At 39.8% G+C, this 22404-nt stretch overlaps 1 protein-coding gene across 1 annotated transcript; it reads right to left on the bottom strand.

Annotated features, from left to right (window-relative positions):
* Positions 1-1881: 1881 nt before the first annotated feature.
* On the bottom strand, positions 1882-22161 carry LOC139212019 (neuroblast differentiation-associated protein AHNAK). Its single transcript, XM_070842459.1, has 9 exons — positions 21969-22161; positions 17341-17390; positions 15946-16056; positions 14229-14342; positions 13952-14105; positions 13421-13581; positions 8695-13332; positions 8427-8616; positions 1882-8246 (listed from the first exon to the last, which is right to left on the bottom strand). The coding sequence occupies exons 1-9, from the start codon at positions 22159-22161 to the stop codon at positions 1897-1899; spliced, it is 11961 nt and encodes a 3986-aa protein (XP_070698560.1). The 3' UTR covers positions 1882-1896.
* Positions 22162-22404: the final 243 nt, after the last annotated feature.

Here is a 22404-nt window from a genome sequence, read left to right as displayed (position 1 = left end):
ATCCTCTCTTATTGGTTATTTATGTATCTACTTATTGAGTGGTAACAAAGTTATTCCAAATCATATGCTAAAAACCTCTCAAACATTTCGCTCACTTCACAAATATATATTTATTTACTAATTATATTTCTTTGGAGTGTTAGGTTTTAACTGTTTTGGCCTGGAGTTTACATTTGGCTCACAAATTCTGTGTGTGTGTGTGTGTGTGTGTGTGTTAGCAGGCCTAAATATCCTAACTAAGTGATTAATTTATACCTGGTGTGTGGTGACCGTCATCCATCTCCTTCATTAGACACACAAGCCGTCAGAAAACTCGAATTTCCTGACCAAACACGGCTCTTGAATAGGTTATCCTCGAAGTTTGGGAATTTCCGAGGAGCTCCTGAAGGCAGCATCTAATCAGGCGAAGCTGCTGATGAATTCAAACATGCTAACGTTGTTAGCAGTTAGCTTAGCTGGACGTATCAGGTAACTCCACATTTTACTCCACAACGTTAACAAATAAGCACACGGAGGTGTCAGTGGTGTGTTTGTAGGCCTGTTTTGTGTTGTAACATTTAAGTAAAGTTAGTGAGGGGCTGTGTAATACTTACAATCAAACAGCAACAATGCACCTAGCAAGAAAATATGCTAATTTTTGTCGTTAAGCTAGCATAAGGAAGTTTGTTAAGAGGTGTGTTAAGCAGTTATTTCGCTTTTTAAACCGTTTTATTTAATCCCAAGACGACGTGTGATGGTACAACTGTACTTGTGAGCTGTGTCTCCCTCTAGTGTGCAAACACATGTGTATTAATGTATCCTGTGGTTGTGTTGTGTAGTGAGGAGATGCCCTTATGTTGAGTTTTGTCAAAGTTCCTCTCACTTTTGGTCATTTTATGGTAAAACAGACTAATTCTGAGCTTCACTGCAATACCAAACTGAGCAGAAATGCAGGATGAAGAACAGAGCACACCTCTCATCATCAGCTTCAGCCACAGGTTTGCATGTAAGTAATGTTTATTTATTGTAGATAACTTTGCAAACACATTGAAATAAAGCCTGTCCGAGCTAGAAGAGGAGCAATAATCAAATAAAACTCCAGAGATCATTAAAAGCTATTTACACAGCCAGTTTAATATTCCCACTTTGTACAGTGATAGTGCATGAGAACATACTGTTGATAAATATATCTATATATATTTATTTCTATTGTAGCAAATTAGGCTCTAAGCAAAATAATAAAAAATATAGTTGCACCATTACACTTGCTGCATAAGCGATTCATTTCAGCTTTGCGGTGCTATTGTTTCTTTACATTTTTCGCTACAGCAACACGAACATCTTGTTGATACATGTACATATTTATTTTTCCGACTGCTCTATAGGATTGTAAGTGCTCTCTACTGTCAGATTTACAGTAAAATTATTGTAAACATAACTTGGAATGTCAGTAGCATCGATCGATTGTTGCAACAGTCTTGTTCAGCCGTTCACATGTTTTTTTTTTGTTGGTTTTTTTAATCAAATGCACTGGTGATTATCATCCGATAAATAAGAGCACAAGTGAGTTCAATGTTGTACATTAAAAACTATGAAACGACAAAGATATTATAAGTTTTCATAAGCAAAAGGCATGGCTTACTTTAGTCCTCTACCACGATAAGCAAGGATATTCAGTGAAGACCTTCATAATTTGCATTAAGGGCACGCAGTTACACAGCTTATTAACAACTTAATCACATTGCCAGTGTAATTAATCCATCTCCTTGCAGGTCAACAACATGCTACCAGAGACTGGAGTTAACACCTGAACACGGACAAATCCTCTCCTGTGATTGATTGGTAGGTTAAACTTGATAACCTGTTTTCTGTCTCACATGATTTAAGGACAGTGCAATTAGTTTACATCAAGTCAATTCACTTTTCAGCTTCATCAAAGAACCTCATTTTCTCAGAGTGCACAGAGTCTCTCAGTCGCTGAATTGATGAAGCCGTCTCACCGGAGACGGGCTCAGAAGAGTCAAACATGTGTGTAAATTGTTTAGTGATAACAATTGTTTGTTTGCTCTCGCTTGTTTCACTTGATGTCTCCCTAACTGAATGCCGCTCAAAGACCGTTCTCTTGCCGCTGTGTGAATCTTGGACGGTCCATGATGCGGCTTCGTTAGCCTCTGATTTTAGCGGATGGCCTCCAGCTGATTGGACTTGGACAGCAGTGAGCAGCGTGGCATGCTGTGCGTCTGGGGTTGCTTGTATATTTGATGTTATGACGTGTATTTTTCCTGATTCCAGTCTGAGCGTGTCTTCGGATGAAGAGGAAACTCCAGATGACAGAATGGTGATTTTCTCAGGCAAGTTGGGCTCCACCGATATCAGCTCGGTCCTCGTTGTGGAGGTAATGATCTTACTGTGCATCTCTTCAAGCCCTGTGGGAGCATGAGGATCAGAGTATTTGACTGTTACCTTGGTTGGAGAAGATAGGGACAGGCCAACATGCTCACTTGTCATTGCAGAGCTAATATCAGCAAAAGCGTCCGATGAATGGACAGAACTGGTGGGGCTGATTTCTTCATCTACTGGGCTCTTTACATCCTTACTCTTGGCAGGCTCCGATGGGGAGGACAGGCCAAATCTGGGAAATTTAAACCAACCTGTCCTCTCAGGACTTTTGGTAGTATCTTGCTTGGTACTTGCTTCCCTTTCTTTTGCCTCTAACTGCTTTCCACTGGCCGCATCTGTTTCAACATCCTTTGAGGTTTCAAGATGTTCTCCCACTTTGTCTGTGTTTGCAACATCAAATTCAACATCAATATTCTTGAGGAGCTCACCAAATGATGTCAAAGTCATTTTTGGTGATTTACTGTCTTCGGCTTCCTTTTCCTGCTGATCTTTGCTGTCAGCATCAACAGGGACGTGTTCGTCGTCAACTTTGGTTCTCGAGAAACTCAGCTTTGGCATTTTGAATAACGGTAATTTGAATTTACTTGGGGAACCCACAGTGTCAGTCTCAGTCTTTGGCCTTTCTGAATCTGTCATTTCTTCTTTGGGCACATCTGTTTTAATGTCAAAACTTGGACCTTTGATGTTGACAGCAACATCTTCTTTAAGTTTAGCTCCATCAGTTTCAGCTATTTTGTCTGCATCACCTGCTTCTACATTGACATCTCCAAGTTTCGGCAGTTTCAATGCAGGCAATTTGATTTTTAATGGTGATCCTCCAACATCTTTTGACATAGCTTCAATCTCAGAAACTTTCATTTCCACACAAGCTAAATATTCTTTGACTTCATCTTCAGGGACTTTGACATCAGCTTTAATGTCTGGCAATGTGATGTCTGCATCTTTCTGTGATGCTTTTGGTAGCGTGATGCCGAACTTTGGCAATTTAAACTTGCTTCCTTGTCCGTCATGTTCAGCTTCAAACTCAGAAGCTTTAATTTCCATTTCAGGTTGTTTGACTTTCACCTCTCCCTCTGGAAGAGAAACATCAACATGTGGAAGCTCAGCACTGACTTCAGGTTCTTTAACACTTGATTTTGAGAAAGAAAATCTGGGTAGAGAAAATTTAGGTTTTCTTAAATTTGCATCAAGTTCTGCAGCAGGTGGCTCGTCCACTGAAATCGCCCCAGATGGTCCTTGGACTTCAACATCTGGCAGACTGACCTCTGCTTTGACCTCTGCTTTGACCTCTGGCGATTCAACATCGACTTTCGGTTTTTCAAGGTTGACATCAACATCAGGGGCTTTACCACCTGCCTTTGAAAATGAAAATTTAGGAAATGTCCAGTTTGGTCGTTTTGTCTTGGCTTCAACCTCAACTGTAGGTGCATCTGGTACTGAAATGGCACCTTCAGGTTCTTTGATTTCGACACTGGGCAGTTTGACCTCAGCTTTAGCTTCTGGTAATGTGCCATCGGCTTCTGTCTTTGATAAACTTAAGTCAATTTCAGGTCCTTTGACTTTGGGCATTGAAATGCCAAACTTTGGCATTTTAAATTTGCTTCCTGGTCCTTCAAGTTCACTTCCTTTAGCTTTCACATCAACGGATAGGCCTTCAGTGTCAATGCTGGGTGCTGCGACATCCACTGTAACTCCATCTTTAGGTACTTCCAGCTTTGCTCCATCAATTTTAATGTCTTTGTCCACATCAGGTCCTTCCATACTGACCTTTGGAGTAGCAACTCCAAATTTGGGTAATGTGAATGTTGGCATTTTAAGTTTTGATGGTGATCCCTCAACATGACCTGCTTGAGCTTTAATCTCAGGAGCATTAATTTCCACTTTGGCAGATGGTTTTTCTGTTTTAACATCTGGGAGTTGAACTTCAGCTTTGACTTCTGGGAGTGTCAGATCTACGTCTTTCTTTGATGCACTCAAATCGATTTCCGGCCCTTTTACTTTGGGCATTGAGAAACCAAACTTTGGCATTTTGAACTTGCTTTCCTGCCCATCTAATTCTACATCAACTTCAGGTTGTTTGACTTCCACATTTCCTTCTGGAAGAGAAACATCAACGTCTGGGACACTGACGTCAACACCGGACTCTTTTGTACTTTGCTTTGAAAATGAAAATTTGGGTAAGGAAAACCTTGTCTTTTTCACGTTGACATCATCCTGCGATACTGAAATTGAACCACCAGCCTCTTTGATTTCAATGTCAGGAAGTTTGACGTCAGCTTTTGTTTGTGATAATTTGATGTCTGCTTCATCCACTTTAATGTCTTTGTCCACATCAGGTACTTCAACACTGACCTGTGGAGTAGCAACTCCAAATTTGGGTAATTTGAATGTTGGCATTTTGAATTTTGATGGTGATCCCTCAACATTACTTGTCTGAGCATCAAGTTCAGGAGCTTTAATATCTACTTCAGCAGATTTTTTCAGTTCAATGTCAGGGAGTTTGACTTCAGCTCTGGCTTCTGGTAGTGTGACGTCTACGTCTTTCTTTGAAAAATCAATTTCAGGTCCTGTTACTTTGGGCATTGAGATTCCAAACTTTGGCATTTTGAACTTGCTTTCCTGCCCATCTAATTCTACATCACCTTCAGGTTGTTTGACTTCCACATTTCCTTTTGGAAGAGAAACATCAACGTCTGGGACACTGACGTCAACACCAGACTCTTTTGTACTTTGCTTTGAAAATGAAAATTTGGGTAAGGAAAACCTTGTCTTTTTCACGTTGACATCACCCTGTGATACTGAAATTGAACCACCAGCCTCTTTGATTTCAATGTCAGGAAGTTTGACTTCAGCTTTTGTTTGTGATACTTTTAAGTCTGCTCCATCCACTTTAATGTCTTTGTCCACATCAGGTCCTTCCATACTGACCTTTGGAGTAGCAACTCCAAATTTGGGTAATGTGAATGTTGGCATTTTAAGTTTTGACGGTGATCCCTCAACATGACCTGCTTGAGCTTTAATCTCAGGAGCATTAATTTCCACTTTGGCAGATGGTTTTTCTGTTTTAACATCCGGGAGTTGAACTTCAGCTTTGACTTCTGGGAGTGTCACGTCTATGTCTTTCTTTGATGTGCTCAAATCGATTTCCGGCCCTTTTACTTTGGGCATTGAAAAGCCAAACTTTGGCATTTTGAACTTGCTTTCCTGCCCATCTAATTCTACATCAACTTCAGGTTGTTTGACTTCCACATTTCCTTCTGGAAGAGAAACATCAACGTCTGGGACACTGACGTCAACGCCAGGCTCTTTTGTACTTTGCTTTGAAAATGAAAATTTGGGCAAGGAAAACCTTGTCTTTTTCACGTTGCCATCATCCTGCGATACTGAAATTGAACCACCAGCCTCTTTGATTTCAATGTCAGGAAGTTTGACTTCAGCTTTTGTTTGTGATACTTTTAAGTCTGCTCCATCCACTTTAATGTCTTTGTCCACATCAGGTACTTCAACGCTGACCTGTGGAGTAGCACCTCCAAATTTGGGTAATTTGAATGTTGGCATTTTGAATTTTGATGGTGATCCCTCAACATTACTTGTCTGAGCATCAAGTTCAGGAGCTTTAATATCTACTTCAGCAGATTTTTTCAGTTCAACGTCAGGGAGTTTGACTTCAGCTTTGGCTTCTGGTAGTGTCACGTCTACGTCTTTCTTTGATAAACTTACATCAATCTCAGGTCCTGTTACTTTTGGCATTGAGATTCCAAACTTTGGCATTTTAAACTTGCTTCCTTTTCCTTCATGTTCAGTTCCTGTAGTTTTCATATCTATTGATGCACCTTCAGTGTCAATGCTGGGTGCTGCAATGCTGACTGCAAGAACCTCTTCAGGAATTTTAATGTCAGCTCCATCGATTTTGACGTCTTTGTCCAAATCAGGCACTTCTACTGTGGCACTCGGCATACCAACTCCAAGTTTTGGTAGTTTGAATGTTGGCATCTTGAATTTTGATGGTGATGCTTCTTTATCCTTTGTCGCAACCTTGATCTCAGGAGCTTTAATTTCCACTTCAGCAGAGGGTTTTTTCAGTTCAACATCAGGGAGTTTGACTTCAGCTTTGGCTTCTGGTAGTGTCACATCTACATCTTTCTTTGATAAACTTACATCAATCTCAGGTCCTGTTACTTTTGGCATTGAGATTCCAAACTTTGGCATTTTAAACTTGCTTCCTTTTCCTTCATGTTCAGTTCCTGTAGTTTTCATATCTATTGATGCACCTTCAGTGTCAATGCTGGGCGCTGCAATGCTGACTGCAAGAACCTCTTCAGGAATTTTAATGTCAGCTCCATCGATTTTGATGTCTTTGTCCAAATCAGGCACTTCTACTGTGGCACTCGGCATACCAACTCCAAATTTTGGTAGTTTGAATGTTGGCATCTTGAATTTTGATGGTGATGCTTCTTTATCCTTTGTCGCAACCTTGATCTCAGGAGCTTTAATTTCCACTTCAGCAGAGGGTTTTTTCAGTTCAACATCAGGGAGTTTGACTTCAGCTTTGGCTTCTGGTAGTGTCACATCTACATCTTTCTTTGATAAACTTACATCAATTTCAGGCCCTGTTACCTTTGGCATTGTGATTCCAAACTTTGGCATTTTAAACTTGCTTCCTTGCCCGTCAACTTCTGCTTCATACACTGGTGGTTTCATATCCACTTCCCCTCCTTCCACTTCTACCTTTCCCTCAGGAATTGCAACATTCACATCAGGAACAATGACATCAACTTCTGGAGCTTTAACACTTGGTTTAGAAAAAGAAAATCTGGGCAGTGAAAACCTTGGCTTTTTCAGTTTTGCATCTACTTCAGCGCTTGGCTGTTGGTCTGTCACAACACCAGCTGAAGGCTCTTTGACTTCAACCTCTGGCAAATGGACTTCTGCTTTAACTTCTGGTACAACGACATCTGTGTGAGGCAGAGAGATGTGCATGTCAGCTCCATCAATTTTGATTTCCTTGTCCTTATCAGGTACTTCAATGCTAACACTTGGAGTTGCAACTCCAAATTTGGGAAATTTGAATGTTGGCAATTTAAATTTTGATGGCGAGTCTTTCACACTGCTTAATTGAACTTCAGGAGCTTTAGTCTCCACTTTAGCAGATGGTTCTTCAACATCAGGAAGATTGACTTCTGCTTTGGCTTCTGGTAGTGTGATTTCTACATCTTTCTTTGATAAGCTGATATCAATTTCAGGTGCTTTTACTTTTGGCATTGACATTCCAAACCTTGGCATTTTGAACTTGCTTCCTTGCCCATCAAGTTCACCTTCAAACTTCACAGGTTCAGTTTCCAATTCAGGTTTTCTGACCTCCATCTTTGCTTCTGGAACTGAAACATCTACTTTTCCAAGATTTAGATCAATTTCAGGGACCTCTGGAAGTTTGACATCAGCTTTGGCCTCTGGTAATGTGACATCTACATCTTTCTTTGAAAGACTTAAATCAATTTCAGGTACTTTTGGCAGTGATAATCCAAACTTTGGCACTTTAAACTTGCTTTCTTTTCCTTTGCCTTCAGTACCTGCCATTTTCAAATCAAGAGATGGACCCTCAGTATCAATACTCTTTGCCTCAACATCAACTCTTGCTCCATCTTTAGGCACTTTCAGCCCAGCTCCCTCAACTTTTATGTCCAAATCAGGTACCTCCGCACTGACATTCGGTGTGGCAGCTCCAAATTTAGGTAGCTTGAAAGTTGGCAGTTTAAATTTGGCTGGTGATCCTTCCACATGATCAAACTCCGTTTCAATCTCAGGAGCTTTAATTTCCACCATAGCCGAAGGTTCTCTTAGTTCAACATCAGGGAGTTTGACTTCCGCTTTGGCTTCTGGAAGTGTCACATCTACATTTGTCTTTGAGACTTTTGGCATTGTGATGCCAAACTTTGGCATTTTAAACTTCCCTCCTTGCCCATCAATTTCTGCTTCACACTCTGATGATTTCATGTCCACAGCAATCTTGGGAGATTCAGGGAGTTCCATCTCAGCTTTGGCCTCTAGTTGTGTCACATCTACTTCTTTCTTTGAGAAGCTAAAATCAATTTCAGGTCCTTTTACTTTTGGCATTGTGATCCCAAGCTTTGGCATTTTGAACTTGCCTCCTTGTCCTTCAAGTTCAACTTCAGTCTTCAAAGCTTTGATTTCCACTTCAGGTTCTTTAACTTCCACCTTTTCCTGTGGAATCAAAACCTGTGCTTTTCCAAGACTTTCATCAATTTTAGGGGCTCCCGGGAGTTTGACCTTGGCCTTTGTCCCTTCTAATGTGACATCAGTTTCTTTCTTTGATAAGCTTAAATCTATATCAGGCCCTTTGACTTTAGGCATAGAGAAACTGAAACTTGGCATTTTGAATTTTGAGGATGATGCTTCTGTATCTTTAGCCACACCTTCAGTTCCAGGAGCTTTAATTTCTACTTTGGTAGAAGGTTCTTTTAGTTCAACAGCAGGGAGGTTGACGTCTGCTTCGGCTTCTGGCAGTGTAACATCTGCATCTTTCTTTGAGAAGCCCAGATGAAATTCAGGTCCTTTAACTTTTGGCATTGACATTCCAAACTTTGGCATTTTGAATGTGGTCCCTTCAACTTCAGTCTGCAAAGGTTTGATTTCCAGCTCAGGTTTTTCAATTTCTGCCTGTGCATCTGGAATTAGAATTTCTGCTTTTCCAAGACTGGCATCAATTTTAGGGACATCAGAGAGTTTGACCTCAGTTTTCATCTCTGGTAATGTCAAATCTGCATCTTTTTGTGATAAACTTAGGTCAATTTCTGGCCCTTTTACTTTTGGAATTTTTATCCCAAACTTTGGCATTTTAAACCTTTCTTTCTGTCCATCAAGTGAAGCTTCAGCCTGCAAGGAATGCATTTCCAGTTCAGGTTTTTTAAACGTCATCTCAGCCTCTGGAATTGAAACATCTACTTTTCCAAGATCGACCTGTGGAAGTTTGACATCAGCTTCGGCCTCTGGTAATTTCACATCTACATCTTTCTTGGATAAGCTTAAATCAATTTCAGGACCCTTTACTTTTGGCATTTTTATTCCAAACTTTGGTAATCTAAACTTTCCACCATGTCCATCTATTTCTGCTTCACTCGCTGGTGGCTTCACAGCAATTTTTGGGGCTTCTGGAAGTTTTACTTGAGCTTCAGCCTCCATCTTAGCCTCTGGAATTGAGACATCTACTTTTCCAAGATCGACCTGTGGAAGTTTGACATCAGCTTCGGCCTCTGGTAATGTGACATCTACGTCTTTCTTTGAGAGGCTTAAATCAATTTCTGGCCCTTTCACCTTTGGCATAGAGAAACCAAAGTGTGGCATTTTAAACTTGCTTCCTTTTCCATCCTGTTCACTTCCTGTAGTTTTCATATCTATTGAAGGGCCCTCAATGTCAAAGCTGGCTGCTGGAATGTTAGGCTCCTCTGGGATATTAATGTCAGCCCCATCGATTTTGACATCTTTGTCCACATCCGGCACTTCTACAGAGATGTCTGCAGTGGCACTTGGAGTACCAAGTCCAAATTTTGGTAGTTTGAATGTCGGCATCTTGAATTTTGATGGTGATCCCTTGATACCTTTTGCCGCTACTTTTATTTCAGGACCTTTAATTTCTGCCTTAGCTGACGGTTCTTTGAATTCAACTTCAGGAACTTTTACCTCAGCTTTGGCTTCTGGCAGTGTCACAGCTCCATCTTTCTTTGATAAGTCAAATTCAGGTCCTTTTACTTCTGGCATTGACACTCCCAACGTTGGCATTTTAAACCTGCCTCCTTGACTGTCAAGTTGAACTTCACTTTGCAGAGTTTTAATTTCTAATTCAGGTGTTTTAACTTTAAATTTTTCCACTGGAAGAGAAACATCTGCCTTTCCAAGACTGACATCCAGTTTAGGAGCTTCTGGGAGTTTCACCTCAGCATTGGCCTCTGGTAGTGTGACATCGACATCTTTCTTTGATAAACTTAAATTAATTTGAGGTCCTTTGACTTTAGGCATAGAGAACCCGATGTTTGGCATTTTAAATGTGCCTCCTTTTCCTTCATGTTCGGTTCCTTTAGTTTTTATATCTATTGAGGGACACTCAACATCAATACTTGGTACTTTGATGTTAACCACAGGCTCCTCTTCTGGTATGTTGGCATCTTTGTTCATTTCACATACTTCCCCAGAGACATCTGCAGTTTCAACTCCAAATTTTGGTAGTTTAAACGTTGGCATCTTAAATTTTGCTGATCCTTCAACATCCTGTTGTTGAACTTCAACCTCTGGAGCTTTGGCCACTACTGTAATACCAGGTTCTGTATGTTCAGCATCAGGAAATTTGACTTCAGCTTCAGGCAATGTGACATCCACTCCTTTCTTTGTTAAGCTTAAATCTAATTCAGGCCCTTTTATTTTTGGCATTTTGATACCAAATTTTGGCATTTTGAACTTGCTTGCTTGTCCATCAGGTTCCTGGTCGGTGTTCAGAGGTTTGATTTCCATTCCAGGTTTTTCAACCTTCATCTTGTGCTCTGGAATAGAAACATCAATGTTTCCAAGAGTAACATCAACCTCAGGGACTTCTGGGAGTTTGACCTCAGCTTTAGCTTCTGGTAGTGTGACATCTACATCTTTTTTTGATGGGCTTAAATCAATCTTAGGTCCTTTCACCTTTGGCATGGAGATACCAATATTTGGCATTTTAAACTTGCTGCTCTTTCCCTGTCTTTCAAGTATTTTTATCTCTGCCCCATCAATGTTAATATCCTTATCTGCATCAGGCACATGTACACTGACGTCTGAAGTAACTGCTCCAAATGTGGGCACTGTGTTGGCGTCCTCCTCAGCTTTAACATCTTTTACTCCAGCTCTGATCTCTGGAAAGGTGATGTCAGCATTTGGCTTTGCAGCATCAAGATTAACATCAAAACCTTGAAGCCCAATGCCACCTTCCTTTTGGGCTGGTGAACCAGCTCCTGAATCAATGTATTCAATGCCGTCAATATCAGGTATTTTCGCATCAGATATGACTCCTCCAATCTGCTCCTTGCCTTTCTTTGTTGCGGTTTCTACTTCTTGGAGGAATATAGTCCGCTCTCCTTTAGATATATTTTGTTTTGGCAAGTCAATTCCAATCTTTGGGATTTTTATGTCTGGTTTTGAAATCTCAAAGGTAGGTGTTTTTATCTTTGCCTTCTTTGATTTCGTATCTGATTCTTTTGGGCTGAATTTTGCTGCAGATTCATATGCAGATTCTTGTGCCTGAAGAAGGGCTGCATCTTGTGTACTTTCCTTTCCAGGTATTATAATATCTTCTCGTTTATAAATCTCAGTTTTAATCTCCTTTTTTTCCTTAGTTTTGTATTTCTTCTCAGGTTTTTTCAAATCTACATTGGTCTCAACTAAAAGTTCCGCTGAGATTATGTCAGCAGGTATCTTTGGTAGTTTGACTGCAGTCTTGGGGATTTCTGGAGAGGCAGTTAAGTCAAACTTAGAGAAGTGTGCCTCTTGTTTTGTTTTGTCTACAATCTTAGTAGGTGTTTTCACTGATATTCTTTGTGCATTTGCGTCTATTACAGTGATTTCTTCAGGAATAGGCACTCCAGATGTGTCAACCTTAGGCAACTTAAATCCAGGCAGTTTTGAAACTGCTTCTTTCACGCTGTCAACATCAATTGACAGTGGCACAGTTTCAACTTGATTCTCATCATAATGTCCCGTAAAAGCAGCTTTAGGCTCTTTAATTCCTTTGGCTTTGGTCCTCTTAGACATGTCCTCCATCCCTGGAATCTCAATGTCTTCTCGTTTGGGAAGTTGTTTTCTGGAAATGCTGCTTTTCGACAGTCGCTCGTAAGGATCGTCTTTCACTTCTTTGCCTTCAGTTGCAAACGTCTCAATTTGAGTTGTGCATTCTTCAACATTTACATTCGTTTTCTGAATAGTTTCCTCAGTGGCAATGTCACCGAAGCCTATTTTAGGCAGTTTGAATGTTGGACATGTCTTTGTGTCTTGTTTTTGTTTGATGTGTTTGTCTGTCTTTGTTTTTTCATCACCTTTCTGTGGAGATTTTTGTATGAATGCAGCATCAGATATATCAAGTTCCACCTTTGGTACACTCATTTCCATCTTTGTTGTCACTGCTTTTGCATCAGGTGCAAGTTGATCTCCCTGTAGTTCTGTATACGACTCAAAACTTGGGATGACATCTGATTTTTCATTTCCTGGTTGATCTGCTTTTTCAATACTTGCCCCCAATGTTTTCAGCCTTTTTGGGGACGATTTTGCTTTTGCATCTTTCTTGTGTGATTTATCCTTCCCCAAAATTTTCATTTTTAATTCAGATCGCTCTTTCTTCTTTTTCTTCCCATCAGGTGACTTTATACCAGAGGGGCTTTCTTTATCTGCCAGAGCCACATTTAAATCAGCTGTTTTCAAAGTGCTATCTAGAGAGATGAGTTCCACCTTGTGTTGAACAGTTTGAGGTCTTAAGTCTTCCATTAATTTCACATCTTCTGTCACATAGACTTCAGGTGTTTCTCCTGAGGGACTTTCAAGGCGCTCAGGTGAGAGCATGTCTGATGCTTCATGTGTCTGGTGAATGCTGCCACTGATCTTCCCAGTTGTTGGCGTTTCCGTGTCCTGGTCTTCAGATGAACTTATGCGACCTCTCTTTGTCAGAAGAGAAAGCTTTATTTTATGCCTCTTCTTGCCTTTCAGAGCATCCTGAGATTTTATTGGTGACTCTGTATCACTTGTGGTGGGGCTGAGCTCAAGCTTTCTCTGCTCATCAGCCTCTGAGGAACTGTGAGACCTTGTAAAATGGGACTTTCGTCCTTTTCCAAAGGAGGGAAACTTAGGCCATGAAATGCGGGTATCACCACGCCTTTTGGTTTTTCCTTGCTCCCTCATCTCTGGAACATGGAGCTCTTCCTCCTGTTGAGCAACAGAAATATGAAAATCAGTTTTAGCCCCAAGACATAATTTCAAAGACACTCTGAGCAGACAACTTGAAAATAGTTACAGGGATGATGTCAGACTCTGTGACTGGTTCGGTCTCTGTGATGTCTGGTTTGCGTTTCAAGCAGAGCTTCACTTTGTAAGCCTGAGCGTGCTCCAGAATCTGAATGGCGTCCTCGTATGACACGTTGTCAAAATACACAGTGGCGCTCAGGATCTGATCACCTGCATAAACAGGAGCAAAATATTTCAGAGACACTGACATGAGAAGGCTTTCAGTCTATGAAGCTGTTTTAAGAACTGATAAGTGAAAATGACTTCAATGAAAATAAAAATGACAGATATAGTGTGATTAGTCTTTAGTGATTAGGCTTCCCCCTCAAGTTTGTTTGGACAAACGTCTTTTTGTAGTTTTTTATGGTTGCTGATATATGTAATGGTAAAATTTGTAAAAATATCAAAGGTTTTCCGATGCTCCCACTCAGAAACTTCTTTAATCCAACATTTCTCACTCAGATTATTTGGAGGATTTTTAGTTTTCATTGTAATTGAAATGCAAACGTCACTAGTTTCTTATTTCCAGCTGCTAGTTTACCTTCTTTCAGTTTCAGACTTTTTGAGGCAGGTGACTCTGGCACCACTTCCTTAATGAAGATCCCGTCTTTGCCCCCGCCACCATAAATGAGCCCCTCTGCACATCCATCTTTGGCGGTTTTCACTATCACCCCAGACTCAGGGCTGTGAACTTCCTGCCAGCACATCAAAATAAAAAGGATAATCATTTTACCTTTAGCTGTGCTATTTTCCGCTGCAGCACAGCATGAAGGGAATCACAGATACAGTACAGAGAGGAGAAGGCGGGAATGTCTCACCTTCAGTTTACTCATCTTTGGAGTTGAGCGCTTTTCAAACATGGACCCAAGCCCAGACTTTTTAGTTTTCTTTCCACTCCCACTTTTGTGGTGTGGGTCATGCTCTGCTTCACACTAAAAGAAAAAACAAAAAAGAATTATATGAAAAAAGATTACAGTTGCAGTCAGAGCTTCAGCCTTATTTAAACAGAAAAGGCAACAGAGATATTTCATCAGCAGGCTTTGAATGTATTTGCACTGAGAAGGAAGGGTAACGCACTGTATATACATACATTCATCTATGGGAGTAGCTAAGGGGTGGATCATTATTGCTGTATGCAACAGTAAATAAAACAGAAAGTCCATCTTACGCCACTCTCTCGACACAAATATGGAGCCTGACACCAGTAGTGGGTTAACCGCTATGTTGTCCCCTCAAATCACTAATGTGAGCACTCGGTGTGCTTGTCTAATTCGCATAGTTAAATTTGTCAAGAGATGTCAAGGATAACATTGTTAATATTACATAACTTGACAAAAATATTCACATATCTGAGTCCAAGATCAAAATAAATTTGCAATCAATCAATCTTTATATATATAGTGCCAATTCATAGCAATGTTGTCTCAAGACTCTTTCCATAAAGAGCAGCTCTAGACCAAACTCTTTAATAAAGAGAGAGACCCAACGATTGAGGAATTCAACATTACGGATTCAAGAATCCCCACATGAGCTAATGTCAGATATTATATTAGGCAACAGTAGTAGGAAAAACTTCCCTTTAACGTGAAGAAACCTCATTTAAATTAAATTCTAGCTGTCCATAGTTAGTTGAAGGTAAAAGAGCAAATGGGTGAATGCTGATAATTTGATAACTCCTTAATTTGTGGGAACAAATTGATGAAACAACTCAACAAAAATGTCCCTTTGCACCTAACAGGGTTTGTACAACAAATGAATGGTGGAGGCTGTGGCTACTTCAAGGTTGTGAAGAAAGAAAAACACAACAATTTCCTCCATCAGTGGGTTAGTTTTAAAAGTGCTGACAGAAAAAGCCATTTCACAGAGTGGCAGCCTAACACAGCAACATATTAAACTTAATGACATATCCTTGCAAACACCACCATGTAGCTTAGACTGTTCAGCGTCAGCATTTACACATTGTGATTATGACTTCACAGTTATCGTGATGTTTGGTTTAATTGTCCGCAGTGGGTGAGGCCGATAATAATAAATAAGGCATACAAGAATACTGTGTGAATTTCCTACTGACCTTTATATAAATCCAATAATTTTAGTCTTTGTCTTGGTCATTAAATATACTCTTCACACCTTCTCTGATTTTAGGACATGCATAGCTGTGTGTGATCCAAATGAGCCAAATACACAAGCTCGCTTCTCTTGGTCACAAGCTCTTTTTTCTAACTTCATTTGTCCACAGCCGAACCAAAATACACTGCAGAATCACAAGCAGGCTGTAGAGTGACTCAGTGTGTTTCCAAGTATTTAACCAGGTTATAGTCTGCTCCCTGTAATAACCTGATTTCTAAAGTTACAAAAAATCCAGTTTTTTAGTTGAGATTAAGGAAAAACCATGTGATTTTTGAAAAATTTTATTTCTTTTATATTTTAGCAGCACATTGAAGTGCAACGTTAACAGTTTCTCTGATTTATTGTCTTGACCTGATTTTCCCTGTGACCTGGTATCATGGTGGTGTGCTTGTCGGTGCTCTGTACCTCCTTGTCACTGTCGGTGTATTTTCCCGTTTCAGGAAACTCCTCGACGGGGGATGATCCCTGAGGGCGCGGTCTTTCTCCGCCTGTGAACTGAGACGGCTCGTCACATATCTGTGTGGACATACGGTAAGTTAGTCACATGGTTTATTTCCAAAACGGTTATTGGTATTGTGAAGGAATTCTTGGAATATGAGTTTCCCCGGGTCACGGTTGGGTCACGGTTGGCCTCCAGTTCAAAAAGGCCTGACTCTGTCCTTGCACAGTTTAGCTCTCTGATTGTTTTGAGTTGGCTGGCGCCTCCAGATAGGGAGTGACGCTGCGTTGTCAGAGTCACCAAGGTCGCAAGTGATAGCTGTGCTGTGCCCCAGATATCGCAAGACTGACTGTCTCCTGTTGGGGAAACATGCTGACGTTGACCTGGAGATTCATACAACGTGACCTGGGCTAACGTGGATGGTTATAGTTCCCTGATAAGATTTCAGAGAGCCAACAAACCACTCACACATATTTGTGGTACATGTAGAATGGCCACATTTGGGCATGGAGTAATTTTGGTGCATCTAGCAGCAGCCTTCAGAAGTGAGGTGGCATCAGGCGGTGCTCATACTGTTTTGCTGCTGTCTCCATTCACTCCACTCGGCTGAGCATCAATAAACATTGCTGTATAAGATATCAAGGTCTCCAGCAAGCTTTTCATCAGAGTCTGAGCTACCCACATCTGAAGATTTCCTTCACAGTTACTATTTGAGAGAGATATTATGATGTTTAAATCAGCTTCAGACATTTTTTTGCATCTACCTAAACAGTATCTCCTCTTCTTCAGCCACCTGATAAAGTGTTTTTATGTTAAAACTCGTGTAGCTGTGCCTGCAGCATGAATAACAAAGGAAAAACTGGATCGCAGATACTGTGATAACACCTTATTATGCCAAAGGCAGCAGTGGTTGTTTGGCACTCAAGAGTTGTCACATTAGTAGTGTGTTTTCAGGGATGGCGATGTTGGCCAGTCCAGAGCAAAATATCTCAAAGATAATTTGATTTATTTCTTTAAAATTTGGTACAGATTTTAGTGGTCCCCAGAGGATTGATCCTAATGATTTATAAACTTAATAGTATTGACAGATTCAGTTCCAGTAGCTCAAGAAAAGTAAGGTGCCAAATTTAGAAGACTACAGCTGGTATTTTAATGTTTTTATGAACATGTAGGTAAATATAAGCATTGGGTCAGACTGTATATCAGAGATACTAAATATTAAAGGACTCAGATCAGGAGCAGTCAAAAAAAAGTTGATCAAGACATCCCTACTGTATATATTGTGTTTTTATCTGTTGATTGAAACCATGACAGAAACAGTTGAAGAAATTAAACAGAAAACTTTAATTTCAGTCACTCACTGAGTCGTCCTCTATACCAGGCTCTGGTCCTCTCAGCCTTCGACCGCCTCCTGTTCACAAAAAACAAAAAAAAGACAAACGTGAATACTAAAATAACATCTCATTTAAATTTCATTACGTATTTGTAGCAGCATCAGTCACACAAATAAATAATGTTGTTAAATGTAAGTTTTCTAACAGGCATCACTTATTTACACAACAAATAAATTGCACTCAACAAGATTAAAGTATGTTATTGCTTAATGTTATTGTACTGGATTATATTAATATGAAAAGTACAGTCTGTAAGGTTATCTCAAACAGAGTGATGCTGAAACGGCACACATATAAATGCACAAAAACAAAAGTTAAGCACTGGTTTACATCTGCATCTCTATTTTTCAAGCAGTAAGCTGAGACTTCCACCCAGTCTGACTCTTGACGGTGGGTTTTTAGGCTCAGAGAGACACTGGAGCCGATGATGAGACTATTTAGAGTTCTTCCTGGCAAAAAAACCTCCAGGGACCTGCTGCCTCCATCGTCTGTTAAGCGATCCACCGCATCGACCCACAGATTAGACTCTGCAGCCTCTCAGCTCGGCCCTGTGAGGCTGCCAAAAATGGAAAGACTGACTCCAAATGAAGATGGTTTGTCAGATTGTTGTTGTTGTTATTACCTGCTCTGATTCCTAACCTCTATTTGATTTGATTCCATTTTAACCTAAATCTTTATTCAGGCTGTATCATGATTCCTAATTAGTCCATTTGTTAGTAGTTCAAATGTTTGGGATAAAACTTTGCTGACTGTTGTTTTATAATTTGACACAGTGGAGACAAAAAAATAAAAGTCTTGAAATGAGTAACAATGCACGCAATCAGTATCCAAAAGAGAAATTAATAATTGGTTAATAAATCCCTTTAATTAAGATGCCATTGATCAGCAGATATTGTGTTGTCGATGGAAATTAGTATTGAATGAAAGTAGTTGCGCTCCGTATGAAGAGTCTAATTATTTACATTGCAGATAAAATGTTTTTAGTTGATTAGCAGCTAATTAATCTTTTTCTATTTAGGAATCGCAAATATGTTGTGTGACTAAGACTGCAGTCTTTGAAAGTGTTACTGAAGAATCAAATCAATAAATGAAAGGAAAATATCACCCAAAACGTATAATGTTTGAATAACCTTCAACGCTGGATGAAAAGCTTTGTAGTTTAATTATTTCACAGCTACACAGGTTCATAAGAGCCTTTCCAAAACAGTAAAGTTAACCAGTGAGCAAGTTTAATGTAAAAACATCCAAAAAACTCTAAATCCCTGTGCAGCATAAATTGACCATCTTCATCTGTGCTCAGTGTGTCAATAATGGGAAGCCAGAGAGTAACGGTTACAAGATTTCACAGAAGGGTTTTACTTCGCAAATGTTCTTTTGTAGTTGCTGTTGGTAAAATCAAGAAAGAGAGAAACAGCTTCCTCAAGTAGAAGCTAAACATTCTGGAAATGAATTGGAAAACAAACTTTTGTCTTGCAAGTAATTAATGCAAAACCCAAGACTTTGTGGATAAGAAACTTAACTTAAAACCCTGAATAAAAGTGTTACATTTCAAAATTATATCCTGAAATATGAACAGTATTGAACTTTAACACCACACCCTCTCCCTTAATGCATGTCATGTGAAGGGCTCTGCCTGCCTGTGTAAATGTGTCAGAAGAGGCAAGAGACTGATTTTTAAAAAAAAAAACTCCCACTGCATGAGTGTTGCTGCCTCAAGGTTGACAATTCAGCTCAAGAAGCTATCAAATGACAATATAGCTCTGATTTTCTGATACCTGAAACATCACCTGTACTCATCATTGACCTGTATTGCCAGGATTAGAAGAAGACTTTTATCTGACAGAAAAGCAGATTCAGGCTGTGAACTCTGAGCGCGCCACTGTCTAGACACCTTGTGAAATACAATAATCAACGCTCTCCAAAGCTGCCTACACCATTAACCGAAGTACTGGATGAGTCTTAACCACAGAGTCGTCACCATCTCTGCTGTCAGAGCAGGTTTGACGAAGAAAAAACCTCTCACGATTTCAAACTTTAAAGCCCATTCTGTCGAATCAAACAGCTCACCTACCTGCTGCTGCTGTTTGTTTAATTTGTTTAACTCCCGGAGATAAAGGCGTCCCTCTCAAGGCGTTAATGTCCAAGCTGCCTTTAAACATTCCTGGTGTGAGTGTGGCTGCTAAAATGACTAAAGTCATTTGTTGAGTGTCAGATGGACAAAAGAGGCGGGACACTTTGGTTGCAGTCATACCTTGTCTGAACTTGTGTCACTCCCAAATTGAATTAAGTGGTTTATAAAAGTCCTTAAAAAGATCTTGGTTCAGAGACTTAACTCTTTGCATCACACATTCCTTAAAATAACCGTAAATGTACACAAAGCTCTCATTAGTTAATACCACACACCCCTTAAATTTACTTAATTAATTAAGAAAGGGAAACAACTTAATGTGTAAGATGACCGTGATGAAGACAGAGATGAACACGTTTAAGATAACCATGATCTCAAAACCTCATAATTTTTGGTTTAAGTTTGTATCAAAAGGCTTTTGCCATTGCAGCAAGTAATTGAGTATCTAATTATTACATTAACAAAAAGATATGGAATACTTTCAATTAAGTACAATCAAAGGTAATGAGTCAAGGGATATCTAAAGAGTAACTTTAGACCAGAGCTTTTTTTTTTTTACAAAATGACCAGTAGGTGCAAAAACGTAGTGGATCTGGTCCAGTAGATCGCCTCAGCCGGCACAATGGCTGCTGCATAATACTTTGGGGCGACTGCACCCAATCAAAGAACGTCTGCTAAAAGTGCTGACAGCTTCAGATTGTTACTCAAAGTGTCTGACTACATTACAGAAAGGATTCCCACAGAGAAAGACCTGTAATGTCCTTTTTGTTTAACCACAAACAGCCGTTATATCGCTCTCTTCAAAGACACCAGACTCCATTGACAAAAATGGTCATTTTACTTTGCAGATACCAGGAGTTGCTGGTCTACCGCTGCCTCAATCGGTTAATTTGCTTGTGTTATTGTGTGTTACACAAATATTGTGTTGAATCTGGACTATCCCTTTAAAACAGCAAAGTCACACACACACAATAACACATACAAACTGGAGTCTGGTGGCTTCTGGTTAAATGAAAAAGATCTTTTTGTGTCCATAATGTTGTCAGACACTTCAAATAACAATCTGAGCCTGTCAGTGGCGAAAAAAGAACTTTTAGCTGAAGTACTTTGATGATTTGAGTTGCACCAAAGGATAACATTGGAGCCATTGTAGCTTGTTTCACAGCTGTGGGCTGAGGCAGTCTACTGTGCCAACTCCAAAACAACAAATATAGGGCCCTTAAAGACAGGCATGGCTGTAACCTCTTCTGGTTAGCGTACAATAATAATAGTAATATGTTTCGTAGTTTAAAGTCTTTCTCCAGTTTTCACATCTGGACGTTACACATAAGATTAAGTTGTTCAGACTACAACCTACTGTGGACATATCACCTTTTAACTTAAGTTAAAGCACTGGAGTAGTTGTTTTTTAAAATACTTAAGTATTCAAAAGTAAATGTTCTTTTTAATGTCAATGCTTTGTTGTATTTTGCTGCAGTGCATTGACAGAACCTAATGACTCTGAAACAACTTCCTGACTTGTTTGCAGGACCTGCAGAGCAAAAATCTTGAAGTTTATGCTACAAAGCCTATAAAAATGCCTAAAGACAGGACACAGTCCCAATATTACAACTTGGCAAGGAACTCCAGAAAAAGATAATTTGACCAATCACAGCATAAAAAACTACCACAAGCACAGACAGCTTTGTTTAAAATAAATAAATAAATTTTGGTAGGCAATGATGAAGTTTGTGTGCAAAACAGAGCAAAGACTAATAAACGAATTTAAAAGAATACGAATCTTTATTTAAAACGATCTTAAACCTGAACTTCAGATAAGGCCACAGGTGTTCTGGTGAGGAATCGACATCGGCATCTGCTCTATCGATCATTACCACTGCCAAGTTTAATTCCAACTGTTAAAAAAAACCGCAACAAGCACTCTGACTGCGTAGGCGGAGCAGTTCGCTGTGATTGGTTTAGTCCTGTGACGAACACAGCGTAGTATTTAAGAAAAAAAGAGAAAAATGTAATACAAGTAATGTATATTTAAAGCATTAATACTCAAGTAAAGTGCAGATACTGTGTACCAAAGTACAGTACTCAAATATGCTTAAAAGAGCTTCTTTAAATGCAGAAAAAGAAGAAGTGCAGTATGATTGTAGCCACAACAACTGGATTAAATGGAGGAGACCCACTTAGAAACAGGAAGTAGTTTGACATTAAAATAGTGGAAGGAACAGTGTGGATAAGACTTTTTGATATAGATATATTAACTTATAGATATTGACAATCAAGTCTCACAACTGTGAAAGTGGGTTTACAGCTGCACCAATCCACCCAATGCTTAATTACTCGTAATTTTTAAAAGTAGTTGTATACGTTCATTATTCTGCTCGAGCTGTGGAGTGAAGTGGAGCCACTGACGGCCCAGTGTGTCTTCAGGAAGTTAAGCCGAACAGAAAATAGATAGATTCATTAAATTAACCTGAGTGCTTGTGTCCCTCAGGGCTGAAAACTGTCATGTGCCGCGTCCCGAGCACACAGCTGCTGGAGCACTCGATCGTGGCGTCAGTGTGCGAGTACAGGGAGCTTTGAGTAGGATTCGGGCACTGCTTGGCACGACTGGTTGATGTATTTCTCACATTATTCACCTCTTCATTCAAGCGTATGTCCAGCATTCCTGCCCCAACTACTGGCACCACACATGGAGAAACTCCTTTCTCAAATATTTGTCATGTGGGCGCTGCAGAGGGCCTGATAACAACTCTCACTGCTGCCTAATATTGCCAAAATAAAATCACGTAGTAGATCTAGTTAACTTGTTTGACTTATCAGAGATTAGATATTGTAAATATTCATAAAGCTGGTGCCTAATGTTCTAATTTGATGCCAATATTCTGCAGATATACAAGTCATAGATG

This window comes from Pempheris klunzingeri, chromosome 13 (genome assembly GCF_042242105.1).
Source record: "Pempheris klunzingeri isolate RE-2024b chromosome 13, fPemKlu1.hap1, whole genome shotgun sequence".
Taxonomy (NCBI): domain Eukaryota; kingdom Metazoa; phylum Chordata; class Actinopteri; order Acropomatiformes; family Pempheridae; genus Pempheris; species Pempheris klunzingeri.
Note: the sequence above shows the minus strand (reverse complement) of the source record. Positions and strands in the feature narration are given on the sequence as shown.